The sequence below is a fragment of the Megalobrama amblycephala genome, linkage group LG2 (assembly GCF_018812025.1).
Source record: "Megalobrama amblycephala isolate DHTTF-2021 linkage group LG2, ASM1881202v1, whole genome shotgun sequence".
NCBI lineage: Eukaryota > Metazoa > Chordata > Actinopteri > Cypriniformes > Xenocyprididae > Megalobrama > Megalobrama amblycephala.
Window position 1 is genome coordinate 14772651 of NC_063045.1, and position 13935 is coordinate 14786585.

Here is a 13935-nt window from a genome sequence, read left to right on the forward strand (position 1 = left end):
GATGCAGATCAGTGGAAGTCCGGGGAAAGTGTAATCCAGCGTGGGTGCGTGGAAACAGGAACACGAAGACACGAAGACTCCACTCACAGGTAAACTCACGAGGAACACGAGGGGAAAACACAAGCGGGACTCCAAACAACGATCTGACAACAAGAGACGAAAGACAGGGCATTAAGTAGGCTGAGGTGATGAGATACAGCTCCACTGATCAAACAATCAGCGGCGACGCCCACACGAACAATTACGTGACAAACGAGACGCACACTGAGACCACAGAATAGACAGCAACATGAGACAGCAATCAGCAACCGTGACACTTTTCAAGGCCCAGAAAGGTAGCAAAGACACTGTTAAAATAGTCCATGTGACTACAGTGCTATGAAGCGACGAGAAAACTTTTTTTTTTAATTGCAATATTAACAAACAGAACAAGTTGGTACACATTGCAGTGTTTCCGGGTTCTACTTCATAACACCGGCTCAGTATTGGCCGATGCTGTTCACGTGAGCAGCACAACACATGCATGTGATGCTGACACAGGATCATCCTGAAGTTTATACAAATATTTAGGCATATCTTGGATCTATGGATTCATGAACAAATTTGAAATGTTAAGTGTCTACAAGGAAAATAAAAAATAAGAAATGTTTTTCTTGAATTCTTCCATAAAATTTCTTTCACTAAATATATCATATGGCAAGCATCAATTATACTCAAAGTGTTCTCATTGCACAACCATATAGCCTATGACTTACACAACACCCTCTCTTTCCAGTCATGCCTGTAGACTCATCTCATTGAAATAATATATATAATATTTTATTTTATAAATACAACTTTTCAGACAGGTCAAAAAAAATATTAATAATATAAAAACAGTCCTGGAAAAGCCTCCAGGATTTGAGTCGTAAAATAAAGAGCCAACAAAAGTTATTAAAAAATGGCAAGTCTTAGAGATCTAACCACAGATATTGTGTCAGTTTTACTAAGCTCTCAAATGATTTCTCACCTCTAACAGAATTTACAAGAAATATTAGACATGGATTGCATCACACATGGGTCAAATTAGTCTACTACCATCAAGAATGCAAATAATAACACCTGTATTTTCCACTTCAGTGCAAAGTGAGACCCGCAAGAAGCTGTGAAAGAGGAAGTATGAGCACTACTTAGGGGCTAAACCAGACCACTCTATGTTAAATGCCATCATCAACACTGAGGAGAACTTCAGCAGAAACCTTTCCAGAACAGCATCATGATCGTCTCCGTGCTTTTGCTAGTCACGCTGCTACCATATCCAACCCTTCCATGTAAGTCTGATGGAAAATGACAGATTTCTATTAAATTATGTCTTCTACATTTACCATAAATTTAATGTTCATTTTATGCATTTTTAGCATTTCTATCACTACGCTCAATGACTTCATCTGAAGGAACATTCAAATCTATTTCTCATTTAACCAACCTAAACTAATTTCTCTTCCAGCATCTGTGAATGTGGGTATAGTGAACGGCACAGAAGCCATACGTCATTCAAGACCCTACATGGTTTCTATACAAAAAAATAACAAACACATATGCGGTGGCTTCCTTGTGTCTGAACAGTTTGTCATGACGGCTGCACACTGCTATAAAGCGTAAGTTTTGGTTCAGTTAGAATTTTGTTGTCAAAGAGTCCCAGACTGACCAACCAAAACCAAAGTATTTGTGGCTTTAGAATGGCAGCATCATGACCAAGTTAATACAATAAGGTTCTAAATGCATATTGTTATAGATCAGGCCTGAAATGCAAAACTCAGTTTTGATCAGACCTTATACCAACAAAATACATGTTTTCTTTCTCATTTTGACAGAGGAGAGATACTGACAGTAGTGGTTGGAGCTCATGATCTCAAAAATGGTTCTCGCATGGCTGTCAAGTTCTACCACATCCACCCAGGGTATGAGTCTAAAAGTCTACTAAATGACATCATGCTACTTCAGGTAAATGACTCAGCTAGGTTTTGCATTTAAGTTTTGCAAGAAAACAATTGTATTCCTGAATGGCCTAATCTACTAGGCTTGGTTTCAAATCTGATTTTGCATGTGATGAAATGCATTCATTCAGACAGTGATCTCCAATTTCTGGTGTATCTACGATTATGCATATTAATGTAATTTGTCTGTTTTTTATTAGGGGTGGGGGGATACCTAGTAGATTCTGAAAAATTAAATAATTTGTCAGTACAGCAAAGTTTCTCATACAGTTCATATTCATTATGAAATTTCTCAGGTTTAATAATTGAATTATGTGCTGTAGCTACATGTAAAGGTCAAAGAGAGCAAAAAAGTCAACTGGATCTCCATACCAAAGAAAGATAAGGACATCAAAGCCAATACCAAATGCAGTGTTGCAGGATGGGGAAGAAAAACCACCGATGGTACAGCGAGTGCTAAACTTATGGAGGTGGATGTCACAATCATTGATAAAAAAGCATGTCAGAAGTACTGGGGGAAAACATACTCCACCTCAAGGATGGTGTGTGCAGGTGGTCGTGGAGGATTCTGTCAGGTACAAAGTATATTCTAGACAAATCAAAAATAGTATAGCTGTTCGATTTTATTCACAGCCTGTAACTTTTTTCACTTCTCAGGGTGATTCTGGAGGACCTTTGGTGTGCAACAAAGTTGCAGTTGGTGTCGTTTCATTCACTCAGAAAAACAACTGTGACTTCCCTACACTACCCAATGTCTACACCAGGATTTCCAAATATGTGCCTTGGATAAATTGTGTTTTTGGAGCTGTGAAGCAAGAGCTTGATTAATAAATATTTTATTTTCTAACGACACACTCTGTTGATTGTATGTGTGGATTTTTTAAGATTATATTATAATTTGACACTGTGATCGATTTGTCAGATGTGACAAACACTTTTCAGTGAAAAGATGGTTTCGACCCTTCTCAGCAGGCTTGGTTTCCTGTGGGGGGCTGATGTCATTGCATGTGGTCAGACACTATGAGAAACACTCTAGTTTGCAAAGACATCTTAAATAGAAAATGATGACTGTGCAAGGGGCTGTACGAGGCTCATGTAGTAGCAATAAAATGTCAAAGAGAAAACTTTCTCAGAACCTACTTCTCATCTGCCATTGGTCAAACAGCCCTGCCTCAAACTCACGCCATTGACTGAACTGTTGCTATGTCAATCTGGTCAGGATTTTCAAAGCAATTGAGCAATGTTTTGACAAACAGATCAGTGGTTGTCCTTTTCAGGGAAATCAATTTAAAAATGTGTTATTTATAGCATTAAAAAGAAAGTTCCCTTAAAATTGTTATATTTACTCACTTTTTTTCCATACAATGAACAATGTTTATGGGGTCCAATGTTGTATTGGACTGCACTGACTTTCACTGTATGGACAAAAACAGTTGAAACATTTCTAAATATATTCCACTGAAGAAACGCAACATAAGGTAAATATAAATGATGACCTAATTTTCATTGTTTGGGTGAAGTATCCCTTTAAGCTGGGAAACCATGTTTTAACATACATACCGATTTACAGAGTTCACATTTGATTACATAAAAATAACAGAAGAATCATTCAGGAAATGCAGAACTGTGGTTAGGTGTGAAGGGATGCCTGGCCTTCTACTTTCAGTAGTTAAAAGGCAATGACACATTTTGCACATACAACAAAGACAATGAGGTGCTAAACTGCGATTCTGCTCGCCACAGCTGTGATCACACTGCACGTCACAGGTTCTTTTATTAGCAATCCTTTACCTTTAGACATTGCACCACTATTTATTTATTTATTTATTTGAGTTTATAGTTATTTTTGGCGCAAATTAGTTGCGGTTGGAGATGGCATAATCAATGGGAAAAATGCTTCAAATAATTCTTTGCAATATATATGGTATCTGTGCAGGTCAACAAAACACATGAATGTGGAGGATTTCTAATATCTCCTAAATATGTGCTCACAGCTGCACACTGTGAAAGGTATATTATATTTATATACACAGATACCACAGTTTTTAAAATCTGTCAGTTTGTTGCAAACTCATATGATTTTCTTTCTTTTGTGGAAAGATAGCTTTGTGTGATGAACAGACCAAAATTTAAGTCATTATTCAGTGAAAATCTGTCCTCCAGTAAGCTGTTAACTCAAGAAATCTGCTGTAACCGGATCAAGTCATTTGTGAATAAATTGTTCAGACTGATTTGTTAATCAAAGCGGCTCATTAAAAAAGAACTGGCTCAAAAGAACCACATATTAACTGCTCCGGTTCCAAGTTCAACTCATTATTGACTCACTGATCTGCTTGCAGTGGTTATCAAGTCAACAGCTCACTGAAAAGTGCAATATTTCCACTGACCTTTATTGTGCTGCCTTTTTTTCTTCTTTTTTGAGCCACATTCATCATTAAATGAAAAGAAAAGCTTTTGTTCCACCGACAAAAGTCATATGACTTTGACTAATGAGTAAATAATGACTGTTGAGTGAACAATTCAACAGAATGTATGTCTGACTCCCTCTGCTTTATTTGATTCCAGTAAAGAGATGACTGTTGTTCTTGGCGACCATGATATTTCTCCACGGAAAAATCTAGACAGATACAATGTGGTTCGCAAATTTATACCAAAAACGTTCAAAGACGTTAAGACAGGCAATGACATCATGCTTCTAAAAGTAAGGCAACACTTGTCAGGTCGTGATGAAATTTTCACAAGAACAACATGACCAAACAAGAGCAAATTTAATAATAAAATATTTGCATCTAAAGATTTCTAGGGAAGCTGTTTTGGGAAGAAATTTGAAGACAGTGAAAATCCCAGAATTACACACAAAACCCAGTGCTTGGTCACTGGATGGGGTTCTACTAAACAACGTAAAGAAGTTAATGAACTTCTGGCCTTGAATGTATCAACTGTTGGCATCCACAACTGCAAGGAAGCATGGGAGAAATACAAAGAGAACATAACAAAACTTCCACCGAACATCATCTGTGCTGGAGGATATAAACAGAACGGAGGAGTGTGCTTGGTAATAAATAACATACTGGGGAACTTTCACAAGGTCTTAAGCGCAGAAACTATAAGGTTTTGAAACAATAGTACAATTACAAAAAAGTTTCTAAACTAGCTTGAAAAATTAGGAAAGACAGGAAAAAAACAGTCTTACCTTTACATAAATTACCATATTGTAGGTATTTTAAATTAGGGATGTTCTATACCTCTACTCTTTTTACCCCATCTATGCATATATTCTTGCAGGGTGATTCAGGAGGTCTGTTGGTGTGCAATTCAATGGCAGTGGGCATTGTCTCCTTCAACATAAAGGAGTGCAAATCGTCGCCTCCCTGATGAAACTCACGTATGTCCAAAACGGTTACTTTTCAGGAAGTGAAAAAAACACCGTATTTCAAAAGCAGTTGAATGTAGCGTTGTCATACTTGGTACGGCATCTTTACATGTAACCATATTCTTGCCAGTGTAATGATATAATCCACATTTGACCAAAATTGAGTTTAAATGGACATACGTGCATATTTTACAGTAACGGTGGTCGATACGCGTTCTTCCGATCATTAATTAGAATGGCCAAGTCGCGTTTCATATTGACAGATGAATACGCTCAGTTTATTAAATAGCCTACGTCTTAGTTTATTAAATACGCTTAGTTTATTTAATATTAATTATAAATTTATTAAATGTCTCTTGCAAACTATGAAGGGACAATGAATCAATACACTGACATGGTAATGCTAGACAGATACTTTGTTTGCACAGTCCTACCGTAATTTTGTCACTCCTAGACGTACGTCTGGCGTCAGGGGGGAAACGTTTACCTCGATAAAGGAAAGTCATTGTCTCACCAGGCTATGTTTATTTGGCAATGTAACCTCACAGTGTTATTCGGCTATCCAGTGCTGAGCTTCGATGAAACTTCACGAGACCGGCGAGATGCTTCCACAGGGCGGGAGATACGCGGTGTGATTGACAGCTTTGACACCAAATGGATATACGTGAAAATCAGATGACATGATTTCACAACTTTTCATTGGCCATTTAGATATGTGAAGCATACTGTATACGGAAATGAACCTGGACATTCAATCCGTCGAAAAATCTCAAAATCGGCAAAATGGACATACGTGTTTTTCATCGGACAGCGACGAAATATCCGGATGTACCAAATATCTACACTGATATTTCAAAACATGTACGTTGGATCAAAGCAATGATGAAGAAGAAAGAAACTTAAGACTTGCCTGTTCACTGCATTTTGCTTAAAGGTGCCCTAGAACTTTTTTTTAAAAGATGTAATATAAGTCTAAGGTGTCCCCTGAATGTGTCTGTGAAGTTTCAGCTCAAAATAAACCATAGATTTTTTTAAATTCATTTTTTTAACTGCCTATTTTGGGGCATAATTAGAAATGAGCCGATTCAGGGTGTGTGGCCCTTTAAGTTTCGTGCTCCACGCCCCAAGAGCTCGTGCTTGCCTATACTATAACATAAAAAAAAGTTCACACAGCTAATATAACCCTCAAAATGGATCTTTACAAAGTGTTCGTCATGCAGCATGTCTAATCGCGTAAGTACAGTGTTTATTTTGATGTTTACATTTGATTCTGAATGAGTTTGAGGCTATGCTCTGTGGCTAATGCTACACTGTTGGAGAGATTTATAAAGAATGAAGTTGTGTTTATGAATTATACAGACTGCAAGTGTTTAAAAATGAAAATAGCGACGGCTCGTCTCCGTGAATACAGTAAGAAACGATGGTAACTTTAACCACATTTAACAGTACATTAGCAACATGCTAACGAAACATTTAGAAAGACAATTTACAAATATCACTAAAAATATCATGTAATCATGTCAGTTATTATTGCTCCATCTGCCATTTTTCACTATTGTTCTTGCTTGCTTACCTAGTCTGTTGATTCAGCTGTGCACATCCAGACGTTCTGCCCTTGTCTAATGCCTTTCATAATGTTGGGAACATGGGCTGGCATATGCAAATATTGGGGGCGTACACACCGACTGTTACGTAACAGTCGGTGTTACGTTGAGATTCGCCTGTTCTTCGGAGGTCTTTTAAACAAATGAGATTTATATAAGATGGAGGAAACAATGGAGTTTGAGACTCACTGTACTCTTGTTATTTAACTATGCCGAGGTAAATTCAATTTTTGAATCTAGGGCACCTTTAAATATACAATAACGACCCAAATAAATTGTTTTGCTAATGACGGAGTCTGTATTTTCACAATGACACATCATGTGCTTGCAAGATTGCTTTTGGGGAGAACTACCACATCAACATGTCAGTGCTTGCATGTATATTATGGGTTACTTTATAATAATGCATTCATACACAGAAATAATGCATTCATACACAGACATAATCAACCAGGAATGGACAGCATATAAAACCTGTGACTGAAAAATTTAATCTGAAATACACGTTTAAATTATTGAATACAGTCGAGGCAGTCAAGACCTCAAAGGTGGGGCAGGCCAAAATCACCATATAAAGCAGACATTTGATGTGTTTAAAATAGTGATCGACCGATATATCTGTTTACCGATATTTTTCCCGATATTTAAGCATTTTTCCATAATCGGGTATCGGTTTTGTAATATCGGATTCGCCGATTTACGGCGCCATCTTGTGGCCGTTTTGAGATTTCCGCCATTGCAGCCCGGGCGTCTGAGGAGATCAGTCAACAACAACTCAGTGCACAGGTAAAGTATATGTTCTACTTGGTTTGCTTTAATTAATCAACTTTATTTAACATAACAGACATGCACAAATGAGATCTGAGACATAAATTCTTGATATAGTTAATTTATGCAGCTTGTTTCTAAACAATTGAGACGAACTCATTGAGTCACGTAGTGTAATTCGTCATGTCCTGCCCCAATAAAGACGTAACTTTACATGAATTAAATAAAACAGACATGAATGAGTGCATGTTGAAAATAAAAGCGCTGAATTTAATTCTCTATCTGTTGTATTTGCTCACCATTAGTCTAGAAGAAAAAGTTCGTTCATATTGCTTAGCAACTGACGGATGATCAGGAGGCTTAAGCACGGCCACTGTACTGAATGAAACTTTTGACAAGATTATCTTGTTTAAACACCCTAGATTATATTATCATTTACTACATAACAATTATTTCGCTAATACACATATAAATATAGCCTACCGCTTTGTGGAAATTAATTATTTATTATCTCCATGCGCGATCGCGGTTGATTAAGTTATAGTCAAACAGCACTTTGTCAGTTGGCATCCACCAATATGTTATAATCATTTTTGTGCTTTATTTTTTTACCTCAAAGCTTTTATTTTAAAACAAAGACACTTAGTAACAGTGCACTTTAATTTTTTGGACTTTTATTTGTGTATAAATATAAAGGTTTTTTTTTTGTATGCAAGGAGGGAGTGATTGTTATAAATAAAATGGTTTGTTCAGCTCATTTGTGTTGTAATAATTGTCAAAAACAGAAGTATAACAGTAAATAAATATCGGTTCTGCATATCGGTTATCAGGTACATAAACATGCAAATAATCGGTATCGGTTATAAAAAATCAATATCGGTCGATCACTAGTTTAAAATAGCTAAAAATTCATACTATACATGATAAATCAAACATATTGTAACGCGTGTGTGCAAGCAGACAGACGAAGACACAGATGAATAAAGTTCCAACACAAAGATTACTAATATAATCCAAACAGGTAAGAGTGTTCTAAAACAAAATGACATAAATAGAGATGGTGAAGGGGTGAACACAATCGAATGAACTAATAATCACCGTAACCAGAGAGTGGTGGGAATCAGAACAAAGACACTTGAGAAATGAAAACAAACTTAAATGGTTAGTTCACCCAAAAATGAAATTTCTGTCATTAATTACTCACCCTCTTGTCGTTCCACACCTGTAAGACCTTCGTTCATCTTCAGAACACAAATTAAGATATTTTGGATAAAATCTGAGAGGTTTTTTTTTTTTATCTCCCATAGAAACCAATGAAATTAGCACATTCACCCTGCGTTCCATTCAGAAGGGCTCATCCCTATGCCCTAATCCCTTCAAAGGGTTTACCCTCCGGAGTGAGAGCTTCGAAGGGATGAAGGGTGAAGGGATCAAAAAAACTCTTCTTTTGGAATGCACTTCTGCGTCATCTTAACGAGACAATCAAGGAGGAGTAGATTGTGCAAGCTGCGCCCTTTATTTAACGTTAGTTTATTTATTTATTTATTTTAGGTTTAGCGCATGTAGGCTATATTGTATTTATGTATTTTAAACATTTGAATGGACTGATAAAGGGAGCTGTAAAGTATTTTTGTTGAAGTAGAAAGTCGTTTTGACCATAATAATGTACCAAATCTAACTCATATAAACATTAGGCTACAGTAGTACAGAAAAATATTATATATTTAAAATATGTATAAAATATTATACATACCTTTATAGTTAATCGAACTCTGAGCCTCCTGTACCCATTCTGTGACGTCAAACTTCCCTGTGCAAAGGATCATGGGGGCCCGAAATGTCCATCAGTTGTTCCCTTCGAAATCCTTAATTCCGAAGGGCCCTTTGAAGTGGCCAGTTTTGAGCACTTCGGTTTGGAACGACCCTTCAATATGGCGGCCATGATTATTTTCACGCCGAAGTGCCCTTCGGAGGGCGATATATCCCGTATGGAACGCACTGTCAGTGTCCAGAAAAGTAGTAAAAACATTGTTAAAGGTCCCGTTCTTCATGATCCCATGTTTCAAACTTTAGTTAGTGTGTAATGTTGTTGTTAGAGTATAAATAAAATCGGTAAAATTTTAAAGCTCAAAGTTCAATGCCAAGCGAGATATTTTATTTAACAGAAGTCGCCTACATCGAACGGCCAGTTTGGACTACATCCCTCTACTTCCTTCTTTAATGACGTCACTAAAACAGTTTTTTGACTAACCTCCGCCCACAGGAATACACAAGAGTTGCGTTTGTAGAGTGTGTTTGTCGCCATGTCGTCGAAACGCTGTTATTTTCATCCCGCAGTCCAATCACCGGGTCTGATTCCGGCTCAAATTGATAGGGTAAAATTAAAGACATGTTTACAATAACACTGAGCGCGTGCATCTCCACGTTATGGTAAGAGGCGTGACCTTTCCGGGCAAGATGCGCTAAGCTGCTGTCGAATCACAACACAGGAACCGCTGGCACAATCAGAACTCGTTACGTATTTCTGAAGGAGGGACTTCATAGAACAAGGAAGTCATCAGCCCGTTTTTATGACAGTGGAAACAGCGGTATACAGATAAGTAAATTATGTGAAAAATACTGTGTTTTTTTACACGTGAAACATGAACACATGTTATATTGCACACTATAAACACAATCAAAGCTTCAAAAAACCACGAAAAACGGGACCTTTAAAATAGTCCACATGACTACAGTGGTTCAACCTTAATGTTATGAAGCCATGAGAATACTTTATGTGTGCAAAAACAAAACAAAAATAATGACTTTTTTCAACAAATTCGTCTCTCCCCTGTCATTCTCCTATGCTATTTTTGTTGCAGCGCTTCCAGGTTCTACGTCCGAACGGCGGACTGTTCGCGTGAGCAGCACGGGGCATGTGATGCTGATGCAGGATCCGGCCAATAATGAGCCAGCATTCAGACGTAAACACGGAAACGCAGCACTGCGCTAACAGCTTAACAGACTGACAGAGCAGAGGAAAAATCGCTGAATAATGTCATTACTTTTATTTTGTTTTTGCGCACATAAAGTATTCTCGTGGCTTCATAACATTAAGGTTGAACCACTGTAGTCACGTGGACTATTTTAATAATGATTTTACTACTTTTCTGGACACTGAATGTGCTAATTTCATTGCTTTCTATGGGAGATTTAAAAAAAAAAAAAACAACTCTCAGATTTTATCCAAAAATATCTTAATTTGTGTTTTGAAGATGATGGAAGGTCTTATGGGTGTGGAACGACATGAGGGTGAGTAATTAATGACAGACATTTAATTTTTGGGTGAACTAACCCTTTAAAGTCCATAAAAACTAAAACAAATTGAACATAACTGTGACATATGTCCAATAGTACACACCCCCCACAAATACCACATCCAATCGCATGTTCTGTGCTCTGTAAAATCTGTATATGTATCCATTTATACATCAGGTGTTAAAAAAGAAAACCAAAAAGATCACAGGATCCCATAAATCCAACCAAAAGATCACAGGATCCCATCATAAACTGAGCCTAGAGATATGTTGCCAAAGAAATTAAATTAAACTTGAAAGGCATCAGATATACCAAGATATGCTAGAGAAGATCTTATATTCACAGAATGCAAAACCTACTGTTTCACACTATGCAGTATCACACTATGCAAATTCTGCATATCTGCATCATCTCAGACTGTCAGGAAGTGTGTTTTGTGCGAGTGTCGTGTCATGTGGTGGAGATGTATATAAATGACTGTGGTGGTCTCTCCAGCAGCGTCTTATCAAGATGAATACAGCATATAGCCTGTTGCTCTCAGTGGCTTTGACAAGCTTGACACTGACAGGTTCGTAAAATCATGCTTTACTGATGATAAAATAACTGAACTTTTTCCAGGTTAACCCAAACTTGTATCTTCATTGGTTTAGGAACATTTGGAGCTGATATCATCAATGGCAAAAAAGTCAAGAAGAACTCCATGCTTTACATGGCATCAGTTCAGATTGAAGGAAAACACAGATGTGGAGGATTCCTGATCGACCCGAGCTATGTGATGACAGCCGCACACTGCGATGAAAAGTAAGATGTTAGTTGGCCTACTGTTAAACTGGGATATTGTATTGTATTGTATTGTAAAAAAAAAAAAAAAAAAAAAAAAACCTGTTCACTAATCTGCAAATATGTTCATGTTAAAGTGGCAACATGACTGTGATCTTGGGCAACCACAACATCAGTCCACAGGAGGCGAATCTGAAAAGATATACAGTGCAAAATAAACATAAGCACCCATCTTTCAGACACCCAAAAAATGGCTATGACATCATGCTTCTCAAGGTACAATATTTCATTAAAAATTAAAGTGTATTATAAAACATAATAATATTAATTATTATAAGGTTATAATTTAAATACAATCAAACTACTTAATTATACGTTTATATTACTTAGTTTAAAATTAATAATTAATTAATAAATGTATAATTTAATATGTATTATCATTACATTCTAAAATACATTTCAAATATATTTAAAAAATAATTTTGTTTATAATTAAAATAAATGTATTGTTACTTTGTAAAATTAAATTAAAATATTTAATTATAAATTAATGTTTTAGAATTTAATAATTATAATACATATTAAATTATACATTTATCATTAATTACAAATTAAATAATATAAATGTATATATACTTTTTTATTATTTCATTTTATTGAAATTAAATTTAATTGAATAATTATAATAGTAATACATTGTACATTTATGTTAATTATAAAGTAAATCATATAAAATGTATAATTAGATATTTTCCATTTTATTTTAGAATTTAATAATAACATTTTATGATAATAATAATACATTATACATTTATATTTTATTTATAAAGTAAGGAATTTCAATAAAAATAAAACATTAATCATGAAGACCATACTTTTCTTGTGTGACATTCTAGCTATCCAAGAAGCTGAAAACCAGCAGAGGTGTGAAAACCATCAAAATCCCAAACAAACCACTGAAGCCTAATTCCAAGTGCCAGGTTGCGGGATGGGGTAAAACTGAAAAGCAAAATGTGGTTGATGATCTGCTGGTGACCGATGTGTTGACTATCAACTTCACAGCCTGCCAGACGATGTGGAAAAAACTGCGAGTGAAACTCCCAGACAATGTCCTGTGCGCTGGGAGTTTCAAGACAAAAAGTTGTGCTAGTCAGGTACGGCAACAGCAATATTTTGGGTAAAGTTCATAATTTGTGAATCTTCTTATTCTTCAGAACTCAATAAAAATGTGATTGTAATCTTTATCAAACATATTATTGCAGGCCGATTTGGGTGGACCGCTTGTGTGCAGTGGGAAAGCGGTGGGCATCGTCTCTTTGGAACGCTGTGACTCCCCAAATGTTCCCAACATTTACACTGAAATTTCAAAATACACAGTATGGATCAAGAAGGTGATCAATGGAGGTGCCTGATGCCTTTGAAACGGAATTGTATTGTTGTGCATGGTGGTGTGAGAGGTCATTCAGTCTCAGTGTTTCTTAGATGGTCACAAAAATGTTATTGGTGTATGAGGCAGGTTGAAAAAAATTTTTTGCTTCAGAAAAAAAATCACATTAGTTAGTCTAAAGGAAAGTTCTCATCATTTGTTGTATTTTTTTAAAACAGACCTCTGCTCAACTATGTAGGCCATGATGGTCAAACCCACAAACCCTGTTTTTTTTTTCCACACACATACATGTTCTCATAATCTAACATGTTCTGGTAATACAATGTTTGCGGCCAAGGAAAAACTTTCAAAATGAGTCAAGACGTGCAGAAAGGAGTTGGGTCCATCTTGTCACAAATGCAGCATCACTCTGTGGTAAAGCTAGAATAGTGTTATTAAGTAAAGCTTTTATGTAGTCAACAGATCGTTTCTGAGATTAACTTCCATAGTCTTGTAAACAATGTTAAAAACAGCTATTTGACACCTGAGTTTGCTGTATTCTGCAATTGATTACACGTACAATACTAACCAAATAAATGCTTTTGCTAATGACTGAGTCTGTTTTTTCACTATGACAAATTATGTGCATGCAGAAAAAAAAAACAGTACCATGTCAGTGCTCAAACGTGATGCGTAACACACGAGAATAAACCTCATTGGTTCTCGCAGGTCAAGCGAACATGCTTGAGCTTCCGTTTACCGTTACCGTTG

The 13935-nt window shown here is 36.3% G+C and overlaps 2 protein-coding genes and 1 pseudogene across 3 annotated transcripts; all 3 read left to right on the forward strand.

Moving 5' to 3' along the window:
* The first annotated feature begins 1137 nt into the window (after positions 1-1137).
* On the forward strand, positions 1138-2828 carry LOC125262833 (granzyme-like protein 1). The gene is made up of 5 exons (XM_048181697.1): positions 1138-1310; positions 1487-1637; positions 1854-1983; positions 2300-2551; positions 2634-2828. Exons 1-5 carry the CDS (start codon positions 1256-1258, stop codon positions 2802-2804), a joined length of 759 nt encoding a protein of 252 aa, XP_048037654.1. The 5' UTR covers positions 1138-1255; the 3' UTR covers positions 2805-2828.
* A 97-nt stretch (positions 2829-2925) lies between these two features.
* Positions 2926-5351, forward strand: LOC125262649 (annotated as a pseudogene).
* A 2338-nt stretch (positions 5352-7689) lies between these two features.
* LOC125263767 (granzyme B-like) lies at positions 7690-13776 on the forward strand. 2 transcript variants are annotated; one of them, XM_048182946.1, is made up of 6 exons: positions 7690-7739; positions 11517-11586; positions 11669-11819; positions 11936-12074; positions 12695-12952; positions 13061-13776. In XM_048182946.1, exons 2-6 carry the CDS (start codon positions 11529-11531, stop codon positions 13208-13210), a joined length of 756 nt encoding a protein of 251 aa, XP_048038903.1. In that variant the 5' UTR covers positions 7690-7739; positions 11517-11528; the 3' UTR covers positions 13211-13776. The 2 variants fall into 2 exon arrangements, with proteins under 2 accessions (XP_048038903.1, XP_048038902.1); XM_048182945.1 differs by having other exon boundaries at positions 7702-7739; positions 11514-11586.
* The last annotated feature ends 159 nt before the right edge of the window (positions 13777-13935 follow it).

Coding starts and splice junctions, on each gene's coding strand:
- LOC125262833 (XM_048181697.1), top strand. CDS start 1,256: ATGATCGTCTCCGTGCTTTTGCTAGTCACGCTGCTACCATATCCAACC. Junction 1,311..1,486: donor ACCATATCCAACCCTTCCAT/GTAAGTCTGATG, acceptor TTTCTCTTCCAG/CATCTGTGAATGTGGGTATA. Junction 1,984..2,299: donor ATGACATCATGCTACTTCAG/GTAAATGACTCA, acceptor TATGTGCTGTAG/CTACATGTAAAGGTCAAAGA.
- LOC125263767 (XM_048182946.1), top strand. CDS start 11,529: ATGAATACAGCATATAGCCTGTTGCTCTCAGTGGCTTTGACAAGCTTG. Junction 11,820..11,935: donor GCCGCACACTGCGATGAAAA/GTAAGATGTTAG, acceptor TTCATGTTAAAG/TGGCAACATGACTGTGATCT. Junction 12,953..13,060: donor CAAAAAGTTGTGCTAGTCAG/GTACGGCAACAG, acceptor ATATTATTGCAG/GCCGATTTGGGTGGACCGCT.